The following is a 25405-nucleotide window of genomic DNA, read 5'->3' as shown; positions in this document are numbered from 1 at the left end:
CTGAGTATGGGTCCCTATTGTGCTAGGAACTGTAGAAAGAGAGTATGAGCCAGACTCTTCCCCTTCAGATCTAAATAGACAAGGAAAGGCAAAGCCAGAGGCATCTCTAGTCTTCCTTGTAAAGTCGTTGCTGCATATTTACGGGTTCCCTATCAGCCACTATGACTCATTGGGCAGAGTCCGGTGGCTGAGCCACTTCCTTTGGAATTCAACTTTTCAAAGGGTGTACTTTGAAAGGAACCAGGCTGGAGAAGAGGAGGAGAAAGTTGGATTTCTTCCCTGTATTTTCGAATGGGCTTTCCATATTTGAACTCTGGCTGCAGGTGATTAAAAACAAACAACTGATCATGCTTCCCATCAATTACAATACAAAAGGCGTAACAGGGTCTGTGTTTGTTTGTTTGTGCTCCGAAGTGGGCTTATTTGCAACAAGGACGTCAGCGAACCTGTCATGGGAAATGAATACATTTGTGTCCTTGCCCTATGCTCAGTTTGACCGGTTAGCAGGAAGCTCTGGTGCCCATTTGCTGAGATCGCACCTGCGCTCTGTTCCCGTTTGCAGGCAGCGAAGTGGTGACTAGAGATCCAAAAGGAGCTGTCCAGGACTCAAGTATGTGGAGAGCTGTTCATCGAGTCAGTTGCCGGGGAGCTGTCCAGCATTTCAGCACCTAGGCGCTTTCGGGATCGCGGGCTTCCCGGGCAGCCTTCAGCCCCCACTATCTGCAGAAGGACCCGCAGAAGGAAAGCAGACCCTCTGCTCTAAGGTAAGGAAAAAGAAGGAATTTCAAAGCTCAACAAACACAGAAGCAGATCTGCAATTCCAGGAGTGTGTGAGTGAGTTAGATTTGGGGGGGGGGGGTGAGAAAGAGAAAGGAATCCGGTAGGATCCCCTTTAGATGACATGCTCCTGAGGTCTGCTGCTCTGCATTGTCTCTTTGTAAATGTGCTTCATAACTATCGTGTGTGTGTGGCGCTCAGTGACAACGCAACCCACCCCAAGAGGTGAAACGGAGCACGTGGAGGGTGCTTCGGCTGTGAGGTGCCTATTTCCATGTTTTCTGAAAATGGGCATTTCTCTTGGTGAGGAAGCCTGAACTTAAGTGTGTGTTTTCCATTGTCCCTGCAAGGAGCAACGGTGAGGAGACGAGGAGTGATGGGCAAAGAGGTGGGATGACGAGAGACCTGTCCGGTGCAGAGCCGGAATTAAAGGTCTAAAGCCAAGCCAAAGAAGCAGCGCCTTCCAGGTTCACCACGGGCAGCCGCCAGCCCGGAGATCTGACTCCGGTGACATATCCCTGGACCTGGTGTTTGAGCCGAGCTGGGCGACCGCGATTCAGCCCACACTTCACTCCCTTGGGGGAGCCGCGGCCGGTCTTTCTTTCCCACCGCAGCCCATGGCTAACTTCTCCTCGCACTCCGAGCCCAACGCGTCCTGCGCGCCCTGCGCGGGCAGAGGGGCCCCCTGGCCCAACGCCTCCGCCCCGCAGCTGCTCCCCGACTTCTACCTGGCCGTGCCCCTCATCTACTCCCTCATCTGCGCCGCCGGGCTGACGGGCAACACCGCCGTCATCTACGTGATCCTGCGGGCCCCCAAGATGAAGACGGTCACCAACCTCTTCATCCTCAACCTGGCCGTGGCCGACGAGCTCTTCACCCTGGTGCTGCCCATCAACATCGCCGACCACCTGCTGCGGCAGTGGCCCTTCGGCGAGCTCATGTGCAAGCTGATCATCTCCATCGACCAGTACAACACCTTCTCCAGCATCTACTTCCTCACCGTCATGAGCATCGACCGCTACCTGGTGGTGGTGGCCACGCTCCGGTCCGGGAAGGTGTCCCACCGCACCTACCGCGCCGCCAAGCTGGCCAGCCTGGCCGTCTGGGCCCTGGTCTCCATCGTCATCTCGCCCTTCGCCGTGTTCGCCAAGCTCCACCGGGAGCAGGGGCGCTCCCAGTGCGTCTTCGTCTTCCCCAGCCCGGAGAGCCTCTGGTGGAAAGCCAGCCGCCTCTACACCCTCCTGCTGGGCTTCGCCATCCCCGTCTCCACCATCTGCGTCCTCTACGCCGCCCTGCTGGCCAAGCTGAGACGCGTGCGCCTCCACCGCAACGCCAAAGCCCTGGACAAAGCCAAAAAGAAAGTGACGCTGATGGTGCTGGTCATCCTGGCCGTGTGCCTCTTCTGCTGGACCCCCTACCACCTCAGCACGGTGGTGGCCCTCACCACCGACCTCCCGCAGACCCCCCTGGTCATCGGCATCTCCTATTTCATCACCAGCCTCAGCTACGCCAACAGCTGCCTCAACCCTTTCTTGTACGCCTTCTTGGACGAGAATTTCCGCAAGAGCTTTCGCAAGCTGGTGGACTGCAGGGCGTCCCCCTAGAGCCCCCAGCCGCGGCTGCTCTCCTCTGTCATTTTCAAAGGGGAAAAGAGCATCCCGGGGGACAAGACTCGGGCGCCGGTTTGTGAACCGGCCTTGATCAAGCTTTAGATCCAATGCACCCCTGAAATCCAAGCACAGGCAGGGTCCAGTTCTTTTCGGTTTGTCTTGCAGCCAGCGGCACAGCGTTCAGACGGGAGGGCTGGGGATTTTCAAATCCACACTAGCTCCTTGGCCTAGCCTTACCCATCACACTCATTCCTTTTCCTTCAGTAGGGTGCTCTAGATTTCTGGGGGTCCTATATTATGGAGCAGGAGCAAAATCCAACATTTTACAAGATTTTTAGTGAAGAATAGCTAAGTACTTTGACATCTACATATATTACTGGAGATCTGAGTGCCTTGCTTAATGACTCTTAAGCCTGCTAGTTTTATATCTGCAGTACTTACCTTGTAGCTCCGCTTCACTCCCTTACTCCATTCTAAATAAATAAACCATCATTAAAAGAGCCTATGTTTTCATAGCAACCTGATATTCCCCCCTCCCCCTCTGGTCCGAGGCACTTTGTGAGTCAGAATCAGATCTCATATTTCAGTCTAAAAGCAGCAGAAATAATGCAGTACTCAGTGTAAATGCTCAGAGGCTGCCAGGTATAAATCTCCTTCCCTACACATAAATTATTGTTGTTAAAATCGTTTTGCATGGAATACTCTCCTGCTGGATGAAAATCAGCCTGACCTTTCTGAACACATTTGAAAAAGAAATCACTATCCGGCTTTAGATCATGTAGATTAGGCTATAATTCTACATCTTTAACAACCTTCAAAAGACAGATCTCCCAAGGCGAAGGAAAATGGGAGAGCGTTAGTAACACCGCTAAGCTTATTTCCTTTTATATGGGACCTAAATATGCCTATTAAAGTCTCCTGAAATCCCACTGCTTTCTCTGCACGTAGCAAGGAGCCCTTGGACTGGCTTTAAGAAAGAAGAAAAGAGGAACCATAGTGTGTAGAAATATGGATGTGTGTTCGGAGCCACTTTCTGTAGGAACTGGCATTTTCAGCCCAGCAAACTGTTCTATAATATAAAGTTCCCAGTTCCTATTAGTAACAGAATAGTTACAGAATAGTTACAGAATGGTTAGTTTTATGTGCAATACATATATTTATGATAGGTTCCTACATCTTCTCAAAAAATGCTCAGACTTCTTTTCCCCCTTGTAGCTACTTAAGGATCAGATATTATTTCACTATAAACCCTCACTTCGGAGTTAATAGTTTTAAAGGGGGTTCTGTCAAAAACAAACAAACAAAAAAAAACCCCTACTTCCACCCCTTACCAGTCACGTTAGCTTAATGCTACTTTCAAAATAAAAAGCTAACATATTATTCACTATTTTGCCTTAAAAAATCCTCTTTATCTAAACTTGGACAATGAGACTAAAAAGATGAATTTGGCTCTTTTCAGTTTCACCCTTGTTCACATGCCTACACAGTTCAGGGGAAGGTTGCATTTTTTCCCCATTTCACTTCTCTCCTACCCCCACAAGGAAAATTGACAGACTTGAAATATAGTTTGTAAAAATATTTCCAGGCACATAAGATTTTGAAATTGCAAAACTTCGTGGTCTTGTCTACTATTATTAATTCATATTGCAGTAGCGCTTAGGAGCCCACTGTGCTCGCCCAGAGGTGGGCAAACTATGGCCCACAGGCCACATCTGGCCCACAGGACTGTCCTGCCCAGCCCTTGAGCTTCTGGCCTGGGAGACTAGCCTCCTGGTCCCTACCCCGCTGTCCCCCCTGGCAGTGGTGGTGGGGGACAAGGAGCAGGGAGGGTGGATGGGTCGGAGGTTCTGAGGGGGGCAGTTAGGGGGCGGGAAGTGGGAGGGGCAGAGAGGGGGAGGCAGTCAGGCTGTTTGGGGAGTCACAGCCTTCCCTACCTGGCCCTCCATACAGTTTAGCACCCCAATGTGGCCCTTGGGCCAAAAAGTTTGCCCACTCCTGTCTAGGCACTGCACAAACACAGTCTTGTCTGCTTGATTTTTATGCGGATGAAACTTACTATATAAAAATATAAAATAGTCAAATATCAAATATCCAGATCATCTTTTGTTTCTAAAACTAGGATATATAAATTGATGTAGATTCTCATTAGACAAACATCAATCAATAACACTGTTTCTCTGAGGAATGGTGAAGATGATCATTTTTCTTGTTGTGAATAGGAGTGGAGATATAACTTTCTTAATAGCCCTAATGAAAAAAAATGGTTACACTTCAAAAGCTGACAGTTTTGAAAACATGTTGAGTCAAATCTTCTGAAGCTGGTATTTACAAGATCTAGTCACACTTTTCCCATATGCTTAGTGACTAAGATATACTAATAACAAAGCTCAGTTAAAGTTACAGTGCAGCATTTATATACATTTTCCAGTTAGTTGGCAGTGTAACAGAGCTGGTAGGATTAGCTGGTTACAATTGTGTCATAGCTACTGATGTATTAAGAAATTATTGTGTATGTGCACTGCTTTCAAATGATGCACTCATTAAAAATCATGGTATTGTACAGCTTAAAGATGCTCCAACTTCTTAAAGGTAAACGTGTATAATATTAGCACACATATAGTTTAATCAGTGTAGTACATATTCAGGCCTAAATCCAGCTGCTGCCTCCCCAGGTGCCTCTGACAGCAGAAGTGATGCATCACCACTGTGCAATAAGGCAGGTCTGGTTTCCAGGGGCCATGCAGAGGTCTGTGCAAGACTTTCACAGAGCAGAGCTCAGGTCTGCAAATGCCCCCTGTATGGCAGTGCAAAGGGGCTGCCTCCAACCTACCACCAAAAAGTGAGTGGGAACAGGTAATTGGGTTGTCTAATTGGGGGATGGAGTATCTGCCACTGATGGAGACCTTCAATCTTCCCCCTGTGAGCAGGACACAATATGGGCCTTATATGCTAATTCAACCACTGGGATGAAGTGCCCCTTTTGAAGCCACTCTTCTACCATGGCATGATCTGGCTTGGTTACCTGGGCTGGTGCTGGGCTAGCGGAGGAGGAATAATACAGAAAAAAAATAGTTTTCCCCAAGAAGACTCTTTTGGAATCTGGGGCGGGGGGGAGAACAGAATTAAAATATCTGCACACTTTGTGGTGTTTTATTCTCTCTGAGAATTACAGTGCTCTTGAAAGTCCGGGATTTTCTATACTAACTATAACCAAGCATTGTGTAGTCTTTCCCTGAGATCTTGGCCATGTCTTAGCACTGAGTAGTGGCATTCCTGCTACTTCAGTTCTTGCACTTTACCGGAGTAAAGTATAAAGAGCTGTCAAATTGTGTGATGGGACAAACAACCAAAGAACTAATTTCAGATCATCAGCACCTTTACCCTTTTTGGGAGCACAATTTGAACTCAGATCAGCAGAAGCAAAAATATCTAGAGAATACCACACCATTTTGGCCACATTTGATCTTTAATTTAAGGAGTATGTGTGAATGTCAACGCTTTGATAATAAAATATTGTTAGTGTAGTATAACTTTAGCTCAATACTATGTCAATAATTCCTTATACATAGTAAACACATACTAGAGTATCATTCCATTCTGATTCATAGTTGCTGCATGTCAACGGAGGAGAGAGGTATGAAATTCCATTTAAATCACAGGGATCACTAATAGCATGTAGATCACAAAGGTGGGGTTTTTTGCTGTTTGTAAAGTGATCTCTAGGATAAGCGTCTTGCTGCAGTGGCTGGGTAAGAGCTAAATGACCATTTCCATTAGAAAGGTCTCATCAATGTGACCGCTGATCCTTTCAGTAGTCTAAATTGAACACCTTAAACTAAGCTCAATAGACATTTTGAAGCTCAGGATTTAACTCATCCCTTTACCGCATGTGACAGTCCTCGCTCAGGGGTTGGTTGGTCGGGTAGTATCATCTGGTGGTCAGGGGTTAGGCCTGTGACCTGCCAGGGGGGAGGGGTTGTTGGTAGAGGAGCCCAGTCTCTCCCACTCCACCAGGCTCTGACCCAGGGCCCTTTGAGGGCTATCAGTAATCTGACAGTGGGGGATGCTTAAGGCTGCCCTACCTCCGCCACTCCCTATCACCATTCCCCTCCACCCCCATGATTGTCTGAAAGTCGACATCTGAGTTAAGACTGCATGAAGGATGTCCACTCACCACCAGGCACGTCCTGGCAGCTACGTGTAGTGTGGTAGCTCTTTTTTGCTCTTGGGAAGCAACTGCCTCCTCCTGTGGTATGGCTCACCTTCCTGGGTGGGCCAGATCAGTCCTAAGGCTTTCCCTTGCTGGGGCAGTCCAAACCAAACAAAGGGAATTACCAAAGTCTGGAGTTCATATGAGAGGGGGAGAGGGGAACGTTTCCCCCTCAGGCTGTCTCCGCAGCAGGTCCTCCCTTTCCTCAGGGAAAGATTTATGGGCAGTTGTCTTAGGGAGAGACTCTACCTTCCCTCAGCTCTCCTCTGTTGGAGGAGCAAGTTGCATGTCTGCTTTCTTCCCTGGGCTGCCACCAAATGAGCTGCCACCTTCTGCCCTGCCTTTTAGCTCCTCCTCCAGTTGGTGCATTTCCTACAGATGTGGCGGGGACAGGGTTGGCTCAGCCCAGAGCAGTTCCTTATCCCCTTGTTGCTCAGTGTGGAGTTTGTACACTCCATCAAACCTTGCTTGCAAAAATTGACTTCACTGTGGTTGCATGGGTATAGCTAAGTATAGAATGTCATCCTTTGATACTACAATCCATTTTTAAAATAAATAACGACTTTGACATGGAAAGGGAGGCAGTCAGCCATGTGCTGAGCTTCGGAAAACCAAATTTACATTCCATGGCAAATTCTGACATTTTGAAATTTGTTTTCATTCTGCATCAGAACAAAGAGTCCAAATTTCACATTTCTCACAATACAGAAATTCTGAGAAATTTTGATTCTAGCACATTAAAATGTTTCATTTTGATAGCAGCAAATTGCCATAATCAAAATGAAATGTTTTGTTTTGATAGGGTAATTTTTGTATAGATAATATCAGCACATTATATATATTCTATCATAATTAATACTGTATAACAAACATTATGATATAAATATAATTAAAATAATATTTTAAAAGTCCAGATGAAATCAGAAAGTGCAAACAATTAATTTAGGCTTTTTCCCCATGGAAAAATTTGTGAAAATCAATAGAGTCCCACCAGACATTTCAATTTTGATAAAACAGCTTTGTAAGTAAACAACATCATTCAGAGAAAATTCATATTTTACTAGGTCTATTTTAAAAGCATTTCCCCTTAAGATTTTCTCAATGATTGCTGAGACATTCAAAGTCCATTTGAACAGCCATTCTAGCACAGTTAAGATAGACACCTAAGGAATTCGCCTTTGGGGAGAAGACATCTCTTCGAGCCTGATTCTGCTTCATTCAAGCCAATGTGGGATTCATGACTGACTTCACTGGCCATCTACCAGCCTCCCAGGAGGATGAAGTACCCATCTCTATACTATATACATGAGAACTTGCCATTATCAATTAGTCTTGCTTCCTGAAACAAAATGTAAGTGGAATGGCATGTAAATTTAGTACCAAGAACATGTCATCTCAACTAAATTTGTAAATTGTGATTACACTTATCTTTAGGAAATGTTACAAATAGACTTGAGTGCCTCAGCAAATTAGTGTCAAATCCATTTCATGGCATGCTGCAATTTATGTTCCAGGAAAAGTGAAGAAAAAGACAGCTTTGAAAGTAAAGAACATCATTCAAAGAAAAGTCATGTTTTACTTAGTGATCATCAAGTGTGGCTTTAAGAATACAAGAGGAGCATCCTTTCTGGTTAATAAAGTCACAAAAATAGCAGGGGAGTTTAAGACATGAATACGAGTGTTGTCTATGATGTTAGTTGCCAGAGGATTTTGTTTAAACTGATGTGCAGTGATTCTTGTCTCATCACCGTTGGGACTTCTATAAACCTTGGCAATGTGATTTGGATACAAACAGCTGTGCAGCGCTTCTGTGGAGTTTGACCTGGTTCTGTAGAGCAAATGCCCTAGTCAGCTGCTCAGTTTATACTAACAATAGGTTAAAATATGTATTCAACCCCATTTTTATACAGTTTTGGATGCCTGAATCTTAACCAATTTCTGGGGCAGTGTGATCTGAATCAGAAGGAAAAACCCTGTGACTATTTCTATTTAGGTGCTTCTGTTTGAGGAATAACTAAACAAACCATTTTGAGGCATTTCCTTCCCTAGGAGACTTGTGTTTCCCCCTTTCCCTTCCTCTGAATACATTTCTCACTGCCCGTGGGGACACAATGGGATACACCATGGCATCTGTCACCAGATAAACATTATTTCACGCTGCCTATTATGCATGTTCAGCAGTTGCAGAGATATCATTTGGCTTGTCTGTCATTGTGCGGGAATGTAAACATTCATTCAGAAAAACACTATTACTTGTAGCACATACAATCCATCAATACCTTCTTTGCTACCTCTGCCATGCTGAATCTATCTCTTACCTCTCCTAAGCATCAAGATAACCATCCAATTAGAGCTCCCTTTATGTGCAGTAGCAACCCCCTTGTCACGGTCTGAACACTGGTACAAAAGTACACAACATATAGGTTTGATATTCAAGATGGAATGTTCAGGTTACCAGGAATAACATTTCTGTCTGTTTTTGGGGGGTACATGAATGCCCCCCCTCCAAACCATTAATGCCTCAGATACATTTATAATGTATTTTCTCACATCAACCCTGTGCCGCAGGGAAGCATTATTTTCCCTAATTCTCAGAATCTGAGAGATTATGGGCCTGGGTTTCAGTGAGCACTTGCAGCTCCCATTGAATTCAAGCTGTGGGTATTCATCATTAATGAAAATCAGGTCCAACGCTTAAACTTTTCAGAAGCACCTAAATGGCTTAGAAGCTTAAAGCCTATTTTCAAAAGTGGCTTAGGCACTAAGGAGCCTAAGTCTCATTGATTTTAATGAAACTTAGGCTCCTAAGTGCCTAAATCACTATTAAAATGGGACTTAGGCCCATAAGTCACTTACACACTTTTAAAACTTTTGCCCTACAGCAATGCCTACACTTGCAAGTATACACGGTTACATGTGTGCTCTCGTGCCATAACCCATGTCCTGTCTACAGATGAAGCCATGAAGACCATTTCTGAAGGACAGTCTAGTGTAAGAAAGCTAGCATACCTGAGGGTAGTTAGTGTGTACACGCCTCTGCTGTGGCATGGCCCCACACCTGTTTTACAATGCAGAGTGGATGGGAGCAAGGGGCGTGTAGTCGGTCACTGTTGTCAATAGTCCCCCCAAGGCCATTCTTACAATGCATTCAACCTTTTGCCTCCTGACCCTTATCTAAACATATAAAGGTCCCTGACCCCACCTTATCAGGGGTAGTAGTAACCGGCACTGTGCACTTCAGAACTGTTTTCTGCTAAAATCTATTGAACAGTACAGGAGATCATGGTGTTGTGAGCCAAGAAAAGATCATAGGTGACCCAAGAGGAGCCACTTGGTCTCTGGAGCACACACAGGCGCAGATCAATGTTTAGTCAGAGTGCCCCATTCTCCATGACTTTGCCCGAGGTAGCCGGAGCATTCACTGAACTAGGAGATTTCCCAGATGCTGAAGGATGCAGGCATTCATCAGTCTCCATCCCAGTACTGGGAATGCATGGAGCGCTTCAAGCTCCTGTACTGGAGGGTGAAGGACTCAAACTGTTGCTCTGCGAGGGGACATAGCACACGCCCCTGCTAAAATGAACTGCACCAGGTATTCTCCAGCACTGCAAGTACAGACCCCGCAGTCACCCATGACCTAGTCCTCAACCCTGCCAGCCTCATCATATGACAGGATGCTGATGAGGGGCAGGGTGAGAAGGAAGAGGAGCATGTGATTCTGCACCCCTACCCAGCAGACACCCCTGAGGAAGCCCACTCTGAGGAGGACTCCAAGCTGTGGCAGGAACCAGAATCCAAGGTTGGTAAGTTACTTTACATCTCTATACACCACAGAAATATCCCCTCTTGTATCAAGAATACATGCCTGACACTCCCACCCCTGACCCCTGCTTCATCCTGACATGGTCCATGAGCAGGCCAGGGCGGTAAATCAGATTTTATTGAAATCTCATGATCCACTGTAAAGTATTAGCAGAAGTTATAACACAGTATTAACAAGCAGTCTCCATGCCCCATGTTTGCCAGCCAGCACTCCAAATAGTGATAGTCCCTGGGCCAAGCCAACTGGAGGAAAGTAATGGAGGGAGGGTCAGGTTCTGAAAGGGCCCTGATAGGGAAAGAACAGCTCTTGATATATATATACTTGTTTGAAGATCCCAAACCTTCCTCCCTTTGCAAACAAGAGTCATGAGGGAGGAGGGGAGAGGTATTAGTGGCTTGGGTGCGCATCTGGGAAGGGGAAGAGAATCAATTGTTTGTCTGAGGAAAGTCAGAGCAGCCTATTCTCCCTGTGGCCATTGGGAATATTTACTACCATTCCCAGTCCCTGGTGTGTGGACTCTCCTTGTTCCAAGCCACTCTGCAGAAGCCACGAGAAGTGGGGATGGGTGAAGCATCCACCCCAGCCGATGCACAAACACAATGCCATGTCCCTTAGCAATGGAAAAGCTGTGGTGTTAAAAGTTCAGTAAAGAAACTACACTTCCATAGTGACTTTGTTTCTCTGTGCCTTTCAATACTGTTTTCTGGACATGGGACCAGACTTTCTGGCAATGCACTGGGGGATAGCAGGTGGGTAGATTTTGTCTACAGTTCTCTGTTCCTTTTCCACAGAAACTCCATCTGTTAACATAGAATACAATCAACTTCCTCTTGAATTGCCACTCAGTCCTGTAAGCATAAGTCAACAAATTTTTGGTGTAGCAAAAATTCAAGCTTGATCTTCAAGTTTAACAGTGGGGCAAATGTGGTTGATCAACCTTCACAGCTTACCAAATCCCTCCACTCAACTATATGTAGAGGGGTCACCATTATCAGTAATCTGTCTCTGCCCCAGGTGGCCAGATATCCTTTGAGGTACTGGAAAGCCACTTCTTTTTCCATCCCTGTACCTCCACAACTGCTACCTTCTCCATGTGATGAACAGCCTTTAAAGAACAGAAAGGTGACTTGGCAACCTTACCCCAAAAGGAACCCAACTCCACCCCAAGCAGTTCATCTGTACACTGTAAACATTACAACATTTTAATAAAATTAATGCAGGTATCTTACCCTTTTTCACCTCAGCTCCTTCCTCATGGGCTGAAAAAGTAGTCTGAAGGAAGGAGGCTGTAACAGCTGTATTCCTTGGATTTAAAACAGTAACAGTATTGTGGCCTCTGGCAGCAACTTATGTCGGGGGATTTAGGTACCTTCCAAAGAAAAATGAAATACAGTGTTACTCTTGTGTTTGACTTGGCAGGACACTGATGCTGAGGGAGAACCCATTGCACCAGGAGAGTCACTGCAGCGATAGCAGAAGAAGATATCGAAGGATTCTGGAAAACTTGCTTGTTGCTATAGACAGAAAGAGTCAGGAGCAGCTGGACTTTCTTAGGGCAAGGGAGGATCAGGCTCTTAGGCAGGATGAGGCATTCCTGCAAATGGAGACACACCACAGGCAATGGGAGCCTGCATATAGGGAATGGGATCATGCAGTCCCTAGTCCAACTGATGACGGAATGCTTTTGAGGCTTGACCATCACCATTGCTGCTGCTCCATTCCTGGAACAAGGCAGCTCCTCCCCCCACTTCTCCTCTTCCAACTGTATGCTGTTGAACCAGTGAATCCCCCTAATCCCAGCAGGGAGGAGCTGGACTACCACCACAAAATACTCTACTGTGCTAAATCCCCAAACCCCACATAGCAGATGTACTTGTTAGTTGCTCCACAAAATATTCTGTGGGAGTTCCCTTCTTCTCAGGTTGAGGAGGGGAAGAGCAAGGAGTTGTACCCACAGAAAGTAATGTTAGCCCACTTCTGAGGGAATTTGGCCTTCTTCTTTTTTTATTCATTTGTTCTTGTTGCAAACTGTTCTAGCTCTATGTTTCCCGTATGTATGTAATCAAAACTTACTGATCACTTCACTTGTATGTGCACCTTCTTTTCAGAGTATGATCAGTGTGATACTTCTCAGAGGTCTGGGATGAGGTAGCAGGATTCACACACCACATGACAGTGTGATTTCTGTGAAAGTCTGGGGCCATGGAAATGCTAACAATACCATCCCTCCCACAACCGCTTCTCCCCCCAGTGCTTCAGCCATGCGTTTGGTAATATCTTTAAAATGATCATGGCAATGATGGATGTTGTGAAATAACTATTGTTGGCCAAAGCACTACCATGAAAACCAGAAGACAAGCTAACTGAAACACCATGATGGCTTTGTTTATAATTAAGTGAGAATACAGATGAAGGAAACAAAAAGTATCAGTGAAGATACCTGGCACTGAGAGCTTTACTGACTCTCCCACTCCACCAGTTACCACTGGCAACCACAGGAGTAGTCATGTCAGGGGCAAAATCAAAAGCACCTAATAAGAGCTCTGAGATGCTGCAGGTCAGGCAGAATTGTAAGGATTGTTATTAAGTCCCTCCCAAAGCCTTACAGGACTGGTTTTGATTTATCATAACAATGCTTTTAAGTGCTCCCCATAAACCAACCTGAAACAGAGCATGAAACGAAAACAATACTCAATGATGGCATTCAAATTCTCCTTAGCACAAAACCATGGCCAAAGGTGTTGACCTTGCAGGTCCTCTCCCCAGTTGCTTTTGGTTAGTACATGAGCTACAGGGGATCAAAACCCACCCAGGTTTTTCACAAGAGAAGTATGTGGCAATGGTCTGTTGAGCTTGCCCGGCAGTGTCACACTAGTGTGCCTCAACCCTGTCCCAATTCACCTTCTGGCTGCATTTAGGAGGAAACTTGAGCTGCCTAGTTCTACATGATGTATGCAAAACATTAAGAATAAAAACCATTTTCTCTCCATCTTTCTTATTTGCTCTTCACTAAGGAGTTCGGAACTATGACTTGGAAGAAAAGAATAAAAAAATTAGTAGGCACTGGGTTTTAGTATTCAAATAATGGATTCTTGCTTGACCTCCTCCTAGCAGCATTTCTCAAACATATAATACTGGAAGGGAAATTCCATTTGTTTATGTCTTGCAATAAATTTAATATATTTTTGCTACTATATGGCAAATATATATGTGGCAGATTTCTCTCATTCGGATATGTGGACACTAAACATTGACCACTAGAATAAATCTCACCACAACAGGGAGGTCTCTTGTACATGTATCATGCAACCTCTCTTGCAGGCCTTGGAATTAAACAGATTTTTCCTCAATGCACCAGAATCTTTGTTTCAACAACTCACAGGCTGTATACCAAAACATGAATTTAGAGCAAAATCCTGAAGCCTCAAGTCAGGCCTAAACTCATATGCAGAGAGAGGACCCCTCAGACCTGGCTCTCATCTCTTCTATACAGAAGGAGTGTTTTGGAGGCAGGTCTGTAACATTGTCCTCCAACCACCTCCAGACCCCACAGTGCGTGCTCCATGGGTCTGGGAACCAGATGGGAGAGCAGGCAGGGGCTGGACAGTCGAAGGGAAGGAAAAGGTGGACAGGGACAAGGCCAGAGAGACAAAACATTGTCCTCATGGTGTTCTCATGAAGCTTAAGCACAAAATAGGATGTGGTCTCTTTTCTATAGAGCCCCTTTGTTTTCTCAGGGACAGCTACATTCCAAGAAAGGGCCAAATGGAGCTGCACTCCTAAAGAGTATCCAGAAAGAGCTTCAGCACTGGTTATTGTGGAATGCATGTGGATCACTAGAAGTGGAGTTGGTGGTCTATTCCACAAAGAGCAAACCGTGACCTCCCAATGGAGCAACAAGGGAGGAATTCCATGTAGACATTCTCTCCTGAGACCCTTTCCTGTGTGTTTTTTCCATAAGAAGGGGTGATCTAGCCCTTTTACTTGACTCAGTGCAGAACTAAGGGGACTCAACCTTGGATAGCTTGTAGGAGATCTGACAAGATCACAGCCTGAGCCATTATGACTGCTGTAAGATAATTACTTCTGTGTTTTCCAATATTAAAATATGTACATCAATAAAGCCAACTTTTTTTTCTGCAGCACCATCCCAACATTGCAGGGGTCAGGCATACTTTTTCATAGAAAAGATAAAGATATAAAATTTATAGATAATCCAATAAAGTGAACACAAAAACATGGGTGCAGTCTTTTGCGCGGGATGCAATGGGAACCATGCAAACTTCTTAACAACAGTTACTATCATGTTCACTGATTATTTATATGGGCATATGCACCTTAGACACTTCTTTTTAAATTAGCAAATTTAACCAATCACATTTGGTCCTGATATAGCAGTCTTAATTGCACCTTGTACTTCCAGCTATTTGATCAAGATGGATTAGAGCCTGCAGAGGAAAAATAACAGCATGGCGGCCTGGTGTGCAGCATTAGGAGTTCCTTCTGAGGGAGTATTTGCAACAGGAGTCATGAATCAGGTATTTAAGTCCAGTCACCTGCAACATATAGAATGCAATTCTGTCCACAGTAGAGTGCCAGAAACAGCCACTCATTAGCCAGTAGCAGCATTCCAATTCCCCTGCCTGGCCAGATCTGCTGAGAATGAATTACTTGTGACATTCTCCTTTTAATGAGCCTCTATGCCTGTGATTAGGCCTATGATATATATAGGCCTGTGATATATATTGATATGAAAACAGGACGAGTTCCAGTCTATTCCACCTCATTCCATGAAGAGGGTTACCTTGTTGACATGAGTGACATCACTACCATCTGGGTCATATAGGAGCTGTGCAATGTCATGAAACTCTCTCATGACTTGCTTTCATAAATATAAAGGGAAGGGTAAACCCCTTTAAAATCCCTCCTGGCCAGAGGAAAAATCCTCTCACCTATAAAGGGTAAAGAAGCTAAAGGTAACTTTGCTGGCACCTGACCAAAATGACCAATGGGGAGACAAGATACTTTCAAAAGCTGGGAGGAGGGAGAAAAACTAAGGGTCTGTGTCTGTCTGTATGCTGCTTTTGCCAGGGAAAAACAGGAATGGAGTCTTAGAACTTTTAGTAAGTAATCTAGCTAGGTATGTCTTTAAATGGCTGAGAAAAGAACTGTGCTGAATAGAATGACTATTCCTGTCTGTGTGTCTTTTTTGTAACTTAAGGTTTTGCCTAGAGGGATTCTCTATGTTTTGAATCTAATTACCCTGTAAGGTATCTACCATCCTGATTTTACAGAGGTGATTCCTTTACTTCTATTAAAAGTCTTCTTGTAATAAAACTGAATGCTTTTTTCATTGTTCTAAGATCCAAGGGTTTGGGTCTGTGGTCACCTACGCAAATTGGTGAGGATTTTTACCAAACCTTCCCCAGGAAGTGGGGTGCAAGGGTTGAGAGGATTCTGGGGGGAAAGACATGTCCAAACTACTTTTCCCAGTAAACCCAGATAAAGTTTGGTAGTGGAAATCCAAGGGGAAAGGGTAAAATTAATCTGTACCTTGGGGAAGTTTTAACTTAAGCTGCTAAAAGTAAGCTTAGGAGGTTTTCATGCAGGTCCCCACATCTGTACCCTAGAGTTCAGAGTGGGGAAGGAACCTTGACACTTGCAGTTGGTGCTGCCTGTGATGGGGGGTGGAGTTACGGCTGAAATTGTAATGATTAATTGTCTTGACAGTGGCCTCAGAAACTGTTATGTGCACATGGTGGCAGCAGACAAGCTTCTAATCCCCATGGTATATCCAGATGGCTCCTTGATAGGTGCCTGTTGCCAGGATCATATGGGCAAATTTGATATGTTTTTAATTTCATGAGCAATATTTTGCCCAGATCTACTCTGTGGGTTTCCAATTTATTCTCCAACATCCTGACTATCTGAAAGTTCCGACAACCAAATCTACTTCCTTTCCTGGATAGGTTTCAGAGTGGTAGCCGTGTTAGTCTGTATCAGCAAAAAGAATGAGGAGTACTTGTGGCACCTTAGAGACTAACACATTTATTTGGCATAAGCTTTTGTGGGCTAAAACCCACTTCATCGGATACGTGCAGTGGAAAATACAGTAGGAAAATATATATATACACACACAGAAAACATGAAAAAATGGGTGTTGCCATACCCACTATAACAAAAGTGATCAGTTAAGGTGAGCTATTATCAGCAGGAGAAAAAAAAAGCTTTTGTAGTGATAATCAGGATGGCCCATTTCCAACAGTTGACAAGAAGATGTGAGTAACAGTAGGGGGAAAAATAAGCACGGGGAAATAGTTTTACTTTGTGTAATGACCCATCCACTCTCAGTCTTTATTCAAGCCTAATTTAATGGTGTCCAGTTTGCAAATTAATTCCAATTCAGCAGTCTCCTGTTGGAGTCTGTTTTTGAAGTTTTTTTTGTTGAAGAATTGCCACTTTTAGGTCTGTAATCGAGTGACCAAAGAGATTGAAGTGTTCTCCGACTGGCTTTTGAATGTTATAATTCTTGACATCTGATTTGTGCCCATTTATTCTTTTACATAGAGACTGTCCAGTTTGGCCAATGTACATGGCAGAGGGGCATTGCTGGCACATGATGGCATATATCACATTAGTAGATGTGCAGGTGAACGAGCCTCTGATAGTGTGGCTGATGTGATTAGGTCCTATGATGGTGTCACTTGAATAAATATGTGGACAGAGTTGGCAACGGGCTTTGTTTCAAGGATAGGTTCCTGGGTTAGTGTTTTTGTTGTGTGGTGTGTGGTTGCTGGTGAGTATTTGCTTTAGGTTGGGGGCTGTCTGTAAGCAAGGACTGGCCTGTCTCCCAAGGTCTGTGAGAGTGATGGGTCGTCCTTCAGGATAGGTTGTAGATCCTTGATAATGCGCTGGAGGGGTTTTAGTTGGGGGCTGAAGGTGATGGCTAGTGGCGTTCTGTTACTTTCTTTGTTGGGCCTGTCCTGTAGTAGGTGACTTCTGGGTACTCTTCTGGCTCTGTCAATCTGTTTCTTCGCTTCAGCAGGTGGGTATTGTAGTTAAGAAGAAAAGGAGTACTTGTGGCACCTTAGAGACTAACCAATTTATTTGAGCATAAGCTTTCGTGAGCTACAGCTCATTACATCCGATGAAGTGAGTTATAGCTCACGAAAGCTTATACTCAAATAAATTGGTTAGTCTCTAAGGTGCCACAAGTACTCCTTTTCTTTTTGCGAATACAGACTAACATGGCTGCTACTCTGAAATCTGTAGTTGTAAGAATGCTTGATAGAGATCTTGTAGGTGTTTGTCTCTGTCTGAGGGGTTGGAGCAAATGCGGTTGTATCGCAGAGCTTGGCTGTAGACGATGGATCGTGTGGTCTGGATGAAAACTGGAGGCATGTAGGTAAGTATAGAGGTCAGTAGGTTTCTGGTATAGGGTGGTGTTTATGTGACCATCGCTTATTAGCACTGTAGTGTCCAGGAAGCGGATCTCTTGTGTGGACTGGTCCAGGCTGAGGTTGATGGTGGGATGGAAATTGTTGAAATCATGGTGGAATTCCTCAAGTGCTTCTTTTCCATGGGTCCAGATGATGAAGATGTCATCAATGTAGCACAAGTAGAGTAGGGGTGTTGTGGGACAAGAGCTGAGGATGTGTTGTTCTAAGTCAGCCATAAAAATGTTGGCATACTGTGGGGCCATGCGGGTCCCCATAGCAGTGCTGCTGACTTGAAGGTATACATTGTCCCCAAATGTGAAATAGTTATGGGTGAGGACAAAGTCACAAAGTTCAGCCACCAGGTTTGCCTTGACATTAGCGGGGTTACTGTTCTTGACGGCTTGTAGTCCATCTTTGTGTGGAATGTTGGTGTAGAGGGTTTCTACATCCATAGTGGCCAGGATGGTGTTTTCTGGAAGATCACCAATGGACTGTAGTTTCCTCAGGAAGTCAGTGGCATCTCTAAGATAGCTAGGAGTGCTGGTAGTGCAGGGACTGAGGAGGGAGTCTACATAGCCAGATAGAGCATTTTTATTGCTACTCCCTTTAATGAGTGAACTCACAATTTTTAACAGATCAATCTTTCTGAGAGCAAATTTTATCCAAACCCTGCTGGTGCTTAATTTTACTGGGTCATTCACTTTGTTAGGAGAGATGAATAGTTTATCTTAAATCTTCCTGAAAACATTTTGTTCTTTCTAGATACACTTCCAAACAAGAAGGATGGCACATATTTTTGTCTGATTTATCTTTTGTCAAATGGACCTCATATTATTCTTGTCATTTGACGTTTGCATATGGAATTTAATTCAAACTTCTAACCGGATGGAGTTTCTCTTATCAGGGGGTTCTGGATTTCTCAAAGCCTGGTTGCAGAGTATAAACAGAAGGATGCCAGTTCCACAGTGAGCAATCTTATGAGACATAAACTGTTTTATTACATAAATAATTCAGCAGAAAAATATCCCCAATCTTAGAAGTGACAGGTCTGTTTAGATTAGTTTCCCTAAAGAAGATTCAGGACCTGATTTTAACTCAGCAAAGATAGAACACAAAGCAGAAAATACATTTCCACAGTTGAAGTTTGTGGATAAGACTGAAATCTGAATGTCAATTTTTTTAATTGTAATGTTGTAGTATTAGAACATACATATTCATTGTACATTCAGATGGCAAACTCTCTGTTCATTCAATTTCATGTGCAGCATAAGAAATTTTCACTGAAGTAAAAATTATTCACATTGGTAAGCACTCACTGATGTAAATTCAACCACCCATCATTTAACTGTTCACCAATGTGAGGAAAGATCTCACAAAACTGGCCCATAAAAGTTTGAGACAGTAATATCCTGACTCTTTAGGTCATCTATTTTCTCTCTATTTTACGAGATTATCATAATCCAGTTGTGTCTTGTGAAAAACTTCTATTACCCTATTATTTCCCGAAACAAGTCTGTCAAGCTGTCTGGATTGGCTCACAACTGCAAGTGCCAATCTTAGGGCAGACTGTCAGAAAAGAAGGGCAGACACCCCAAAATGTGATATAGTCTATAATTAGCAAAAAGAAAAGGAGTACTTGTGGCATCTTAGAGACTAACCAATTTATTTGAGCATAAGCTTTCGTGAGCTACAGCTCAAGTGAGCTGTAGCTCACGAAAACTTATGCTCAAATAAATTGGTTAGTCTCTAAGGTGCCACAAGTACTCCTTTTCTTTTTGCGAATACAGACTAACACCGCTGTTACTCTGAAACCAGTCTATAATTAGATTTCACCAAACCATTAATAAAATGTGAACTCCTGGATCACTATACCAGTCTTACCATGGAGTCACAGTCAGTCCCATTAGCCTCTCCTTGGCACCCAGACAAACTGAACTTTGTGATAAAAGGTTATTAACACCCCCGCCCCAAAAAAATCACACCACATCAGGTTTCTTTCAGTCCTAAGAGACCAGTCATGCACCCCAGATCAATTGATACTCCAGATCTTACACCAAAGACAATACTGGCAGTCAATTCTATAGTAAACTAACTACAGGTTTATTAGCTAAGAGAAGAAAATGAGAGTTATTGAGAGGTTAAAGCAGGTAAAATATAACAACATCTGAGTCAAAGTTTGTAAGTCCAAAATGATAGCAGATATGTAGTAATCTTCCAGTTTCCCAAAAGTCTTTTCAGGGCTACCCACAATAACTCTGTGCTTTGCATCTGGTACACTTCCCTGTAAGAGTCCAAGACTGTTCAGAGATAAAGCATCTTCCTTTGAATCAGTATTTATAGCTTCTTCAGACATCAGTCTAAGTGTTTTTACTCACACAATGGCCAATTGCTTTGAATTAAGCACTCTTCTTCATTTGAAGCCAATGAGTATTTAGTCACAGGGATACACATAGTATAAATGTCTGCCATTACATTATAATAGGAATAAATAAGTGAAAATAATACAAGTAACTTTCCATTAGTTTTCATGAAGTTCTAACACCTGAATACACATTTACATTAACACACACTTTGATATAGTTTTCAGAGTAGTAGCCATGTTAGTCTGTATCAGCAGAAACAACGAGGAGTCCTTGTGGCACCTTAGAGACTAACAAATTTATTTGGGCATACGCTTTTGTGGGCTAAAACCCACTTTATCAGATGCATGATATAGGGTTATTTAATTACCAGGCATGCATAATGTAATGTAATAGTAAACAGGATAGAGATAGGCAAAAACAATACAATTAACATCTCCTTTGATCTCTATTAATACACAAATGAATTGGCCTGAATATATATACTAATACATTTAACTCCTTTGATATTCACACACAAGCAAATTGGCCTATGGCTCCGGCCTGAGCTAGTCTGTCAGTGTCACAAAGACATGATCACAATGGAAGATAATACCGAATTGTCATTCAAATGAAAAACCAAAATTTCATTCTCTCTAATATGGAAAAAATTAAACCTTTGCCTAAGTTGTACATTTTCCTTTTTGATTATTTCCTCTTGTATATCAGTTTTAAGAAAGACTGAAGAAAAATGAAAAAGGTCTTAACTGCAACAAACTTTTATACAATAAGGCCAATTTAACAATCCAGAAATGTCCACTCTAGTGCTGGAAAATGTATACCACCAGAGGGAGTTAGGAGACAACTTTTTCAGAGAAAATACTGGATACAAAACTTTTGTTAATACTATCAGTCATGCCACTGCAAGTTTTCTTTTCCACAAAAAATCTTATTTTTTCAGATTTTACTAATCAGCTTAATTAACAAAAATTGATTTTCTGTTAACAGTGTAAAGTATATCACAATAACATTGGGAGTCTGATATAAACCTCTCAGAACAAGGATATTCATAGTTAAGGACAGAATAATTTTCTTCCAAGGTGTTTCAGAGGATGGGGTGATCTTAGAAAAAAAAAACCCTTAACTCTTCTATGAAAGTAGGATCAAAGGCTATTTAAAAAACAAAATAGGGAGACTAACTTTAGGTTCCTAAATCCACACTTAGGTATTTAGGTGTGTGGCGTGATTTTCAGACATACAGAGTACTCAGCAGCTCCCACTGAAATCCCAGAGCGTTTGAGGAATCTTTTCCCACTGCAGCACACTTTACAAATTAGGGGCAGTGACCCCCCTCATTATCCTGCATTAGGTCATTTGGAGAAGTCACCTGGAGCCCCCAAAGACAGGAGAATGGCTTATCTGGCCCCAGGATGAAGAGTGGATAGGCTGATGAGTGCAACCTTGAAGACATCTTTGTTAAATTGGAGGGCTACTAGGGTCTGTGGAAGACAGAAGGGACTGAATATGAAGTTAACATTTTCCACTTGCAAGTCCAAATTAATTGCATTTTCACTCGGAGTGAATGTACAGGGGTTGGATAGTTTCCAATCCTTGTGAATCAAACCTACATAGTTCATTTTGTAAACTTCTTATGAGCTGAAACTCACAGGGCTTGCACATGTCCAGTTAGACTTGTCCTGAGCCTTAATGGCTGCTGCAGAGGCAGACCAGAGAGTCAGAAAAGTTAAAGTGACTAGCTTAAAAATATGTAGCTACCTCTCTCCTTTCTGTGGGAACAGAGTGGGCTGATGTTATATTATTAAAGTAAGAAATCTTCTAATGTTTGTCTTGAACATTGATACATCTTACATTTACTTCAATTTAATATCCAAATTAGGGCTGTTAATTAATCACAGCTAACTCACGCGATTAACTCAAAAAAATTAATTGTGATTAATCACAGTTTTAAACACACTGTTAATAATAAAATAGCAATTGAAATGTCTAAAATATTTTGGATGTTTTTCTACATTTTCAAATATATTGATTTCAGTTACAACACAGAATACAGAGTGTACAGTGCTCACTTTATATTATTTTTGATGACAAATATTTGCACTGTAAAATGATAAACAAAATAGTATTTTTCAATTTACCTCATACAAATACTGTAGTGCAAGCTCTTTATCGTGAAAGAGAAACTTACAAAATGTGTTTTTGTTACATAACTGAACTCAAAAACAAAATAATGTAAAATTTTAGAGCCTACAGGTCCACTAAGTCCTAGTTCTTGTTCAGCCAATCGCTAAGACAAACAAGTTTGTTTACATTTACGGGGGATAATGCTGCCCATTTTTTATTTACAATGTCACCTGAAAGTAAGAACAGGCGTTCGCATGGCACTTTTGTAGCCGGCATTGCAAGGTATTTATGTGCCAGATATGCTAAACATTCATATGCCCCTTCGTGCTTTGGCCAGCATTCTAGGGGACATGCTTCCACGCAGATGACTCTCGTTAAAAAAGAATGTGTTAATTAAATTTGTGACTGAGTTATGTCAGTCTCAGATGATGACCCACCATATATTGTTCGTTTTAAGAACAATTTCACTGCAGATTTGACAAAATGCAAAGAAGATACCGATGTGAGATTTCTAAAGATAGCTACAGTACTTGACCCAAGGTTTAAGAATCTGAAGTGCCTTCCAAAATCTGAGAGGGACGAGGTGTGGAGCAGACTTTCAGAAGTCTTAAAAGAGCAACACTCAGATGCGGAAACTACAGAACCTGAATCACCAAAAAAGAAAATCAACCTTCTGCTGTTGGCATCTGACTCAGATGATGAAAATGAACATACGTTGGTCCACACTGCTTTGGATCACTATTAAGCAGAACCCATCATCAGCATGGACTCATGTCCTCTGGTATGGTGGTTGAAGCATGAAGGGACACATAAATCTTTAGCGCATCTGGCACGTAAATATCTTGTGATGCAAACACCTATTTTCACTTTCAGTTGACATTGTAAACAACAAGTGGGCAGCATTCTATCCCGCAAATGTAAACAAACTTGCTTGAGCAATTGGATGAACAAGAAGTAGGACTGAGTGAATGTGTAGGCTCTAAAGTTTTAGAATCATGGAATCATAGAATATCAGGGTTGGAAGGGACCTCAGGAGGTCACCTAGTCCAACCCCCTGCACAAAGCAGGACCAATCCCCAACTAAATCATCCCAGCCAGGGCTTTGTCAAGCCTGACCTTAAAAACCTCTAAGGAAGGAGATTCCACCACCTCCCTAGGTAACGCACTCCAGTGTTTCACCACCCTCCTAATGAAAAAGTTTTTCCTAATATCCAACCTAAACCTCCCCCATTGCAACTTGAGACCATTACTCCTTGTTCTGTCATCAGCTACCACTGAGAACAGTCTAGATCCATCCTCTTTGGAACCCCCCTTCAGGTAGTTGAAAGCAACTATCAAATCCCTCCTCATTCTTCTCTTCCGCAGACTAAACAATCCCAGTTCCCTCAGCCTCTCCTCACAAGTCATGTGTTCCAGTCCCCTAATAATTTTTGTTGCCCTCCGCTGGATGTTTTCCAATTTTTCCACATCCTTCTTGTAATGTGGGGCTCAAAACTGGACACAGTACTCCAGATGAGGCCTCACCAATGTCGAATAGCGGGAAACGATCACGTCCCTCGATCTGCTGGCAATGCCCATACTTATACATCCCAAAATGCCATTGGCCTTCTTGGCAACAACGGCACACTGTTGACTCATATCCAGACACTGGTTTTTACATAGTTTTATTTTTGAATGCAGTTATTTTTTGTGCATAGTTCTACATTTGTAAGTTCAACTTTCATGATAAAGAGATTGCACTACAGTACTTGTATGAGGTGAATTGAAACATACTATCTCTTTTCTTTTTTACAGTGCAAATATTTATTTAAAAAATGTGAGCGCTGTACACATTCTGTGTTGTAATTGAAATCAATATATTTGCAAATGTAGAACATCCAAAATATTTAAATAAATTGTATTCTATTATTAACAGTGCGAATAATATTTTTAATTACTTGACAGCCTTATTTCAGATCTTAAATAAAATTGCTACACATGAAAATCATGTCATTTGGTATAATTTGGAATAGTGCTGCAGCTGTTGTTGTTAACTAGCCCCCCCGCCCCCCCAGAAAAGGAATTTATTTTCAGCTAGGATTTGAAACAAATATCATTGTTTGCATTCCAAGATCTGAATTGTAATCTTGTAACATTGCAATTTACTGTACAAGTATAATAAAAAAAAATTCAGTTTGCTAAATATATCCACCAGATGGCACTGGTTGCCTAATGACACAATTATCCTTGGGAAAAATTAAAATTTTCGCATAACAGCTGCTTTGAAAAAAAAAATCTGAGAACAGTAGAGTTCCACACATCTTCGAAGGGTACACTGATATAAATATGATTTTGCCTTCATCCTCCCCTATGGAAACAACAACATATATAATCCTAATATCTCAATAACTTTAAATTATATAAACATACAAAGAAGGTATAAATGGCATTTATTTTCTGAGTGTGAATCTAAACATGGGGGCAGAACTAAGTTTTAAGTGCTCAGTAGAACAATTTGGAGATCCCTATAAACAGAGATGTGTGAATGTAGGGGGAGGTCGATAGCTCATGGAAGGCTGAGCACAAAGTTAGTGATGAAGGCCCTGACTCAGCACGTAAGCACATAGCTTTGAACACATGCTTAAGTCCCCAGGAAGCCACTGAAATAATTTGTATGAGTGTAGTGCTTAGGAGCCCTAGCCATGGAGCAGGACCTCATTGTGTTGGATGCCGCACAAGCACAGAATACATAAAAAAGGCAGCCCTTTATGAAACTAAAACTGTGCAAGAACTTTGATGAATCAGAGCATATATCAACTGCCTACTCCGTATCAGCAGAACACTGTGAAAATGAACATAGTCATTTCCTCTCTGTACAAATGTTGTCACCTGTGTGTGGTCGATGCCCTTGTTTGACAGTGTGTTAGATGGTCTCAACAATGGCAATAACTGTCCTTTTGAGTAGAAGAGAAGAAGTTAGGATGGGTTGGAGCTGTTGTTGTTGCAGCTGTTGTTAACGTTCTATCCCATTTCATGCCATGTGGTGTTTGGGTTTCAGCTGGAGCTGGTAGGGCTGGCAGTGTCAC

General features: G+C 42.8%; 1 protein-coding gene across 1 annotated transcript; it reads left to right on the top strand.

Annotated features, from left to right (window-relative positions):
- The first annotated feature begins 510 nt into the window (after window positions 1-510).
- On the top strand, window positions 511-4216 carry NPBWR1 (neuropeptides B and W receptor 1). The gene is made up of 2 exons (XM_073331178.2): window positions 511-764; window positions 1128-4216. Exon 2 carries the CDS (start codon window positions 1395-1397, stop codon window positions 2379-2381), a length of 987 nt encoding a protein of 328 aa, XP_073187279.1. The 5' UTR covers window positions 511-764; window positions 1128-1394; the 3' UTR covers window positions 2382-4216.
- Window positions 4217-25405: the final 21189 nt, after the last annotated feature.

This window comes from Lepidochelys kempii, chromosome 2 (genome assembly GCF_965140285.1).
Source record: "Lepidochelys kempii isolate rLepKem1 chromosome 2, rLepKem1.hap1, whole genome shotgun sequence".
Lineage (NCBI taxonomy): Eukaryota > Metazoa > Chordata > Testudines > Cheloniidae > Lepidochelys > Lepidochelys kempii.
This window is presented reverse-complemented; position numbering and strand designations above follow the sequence as displayed.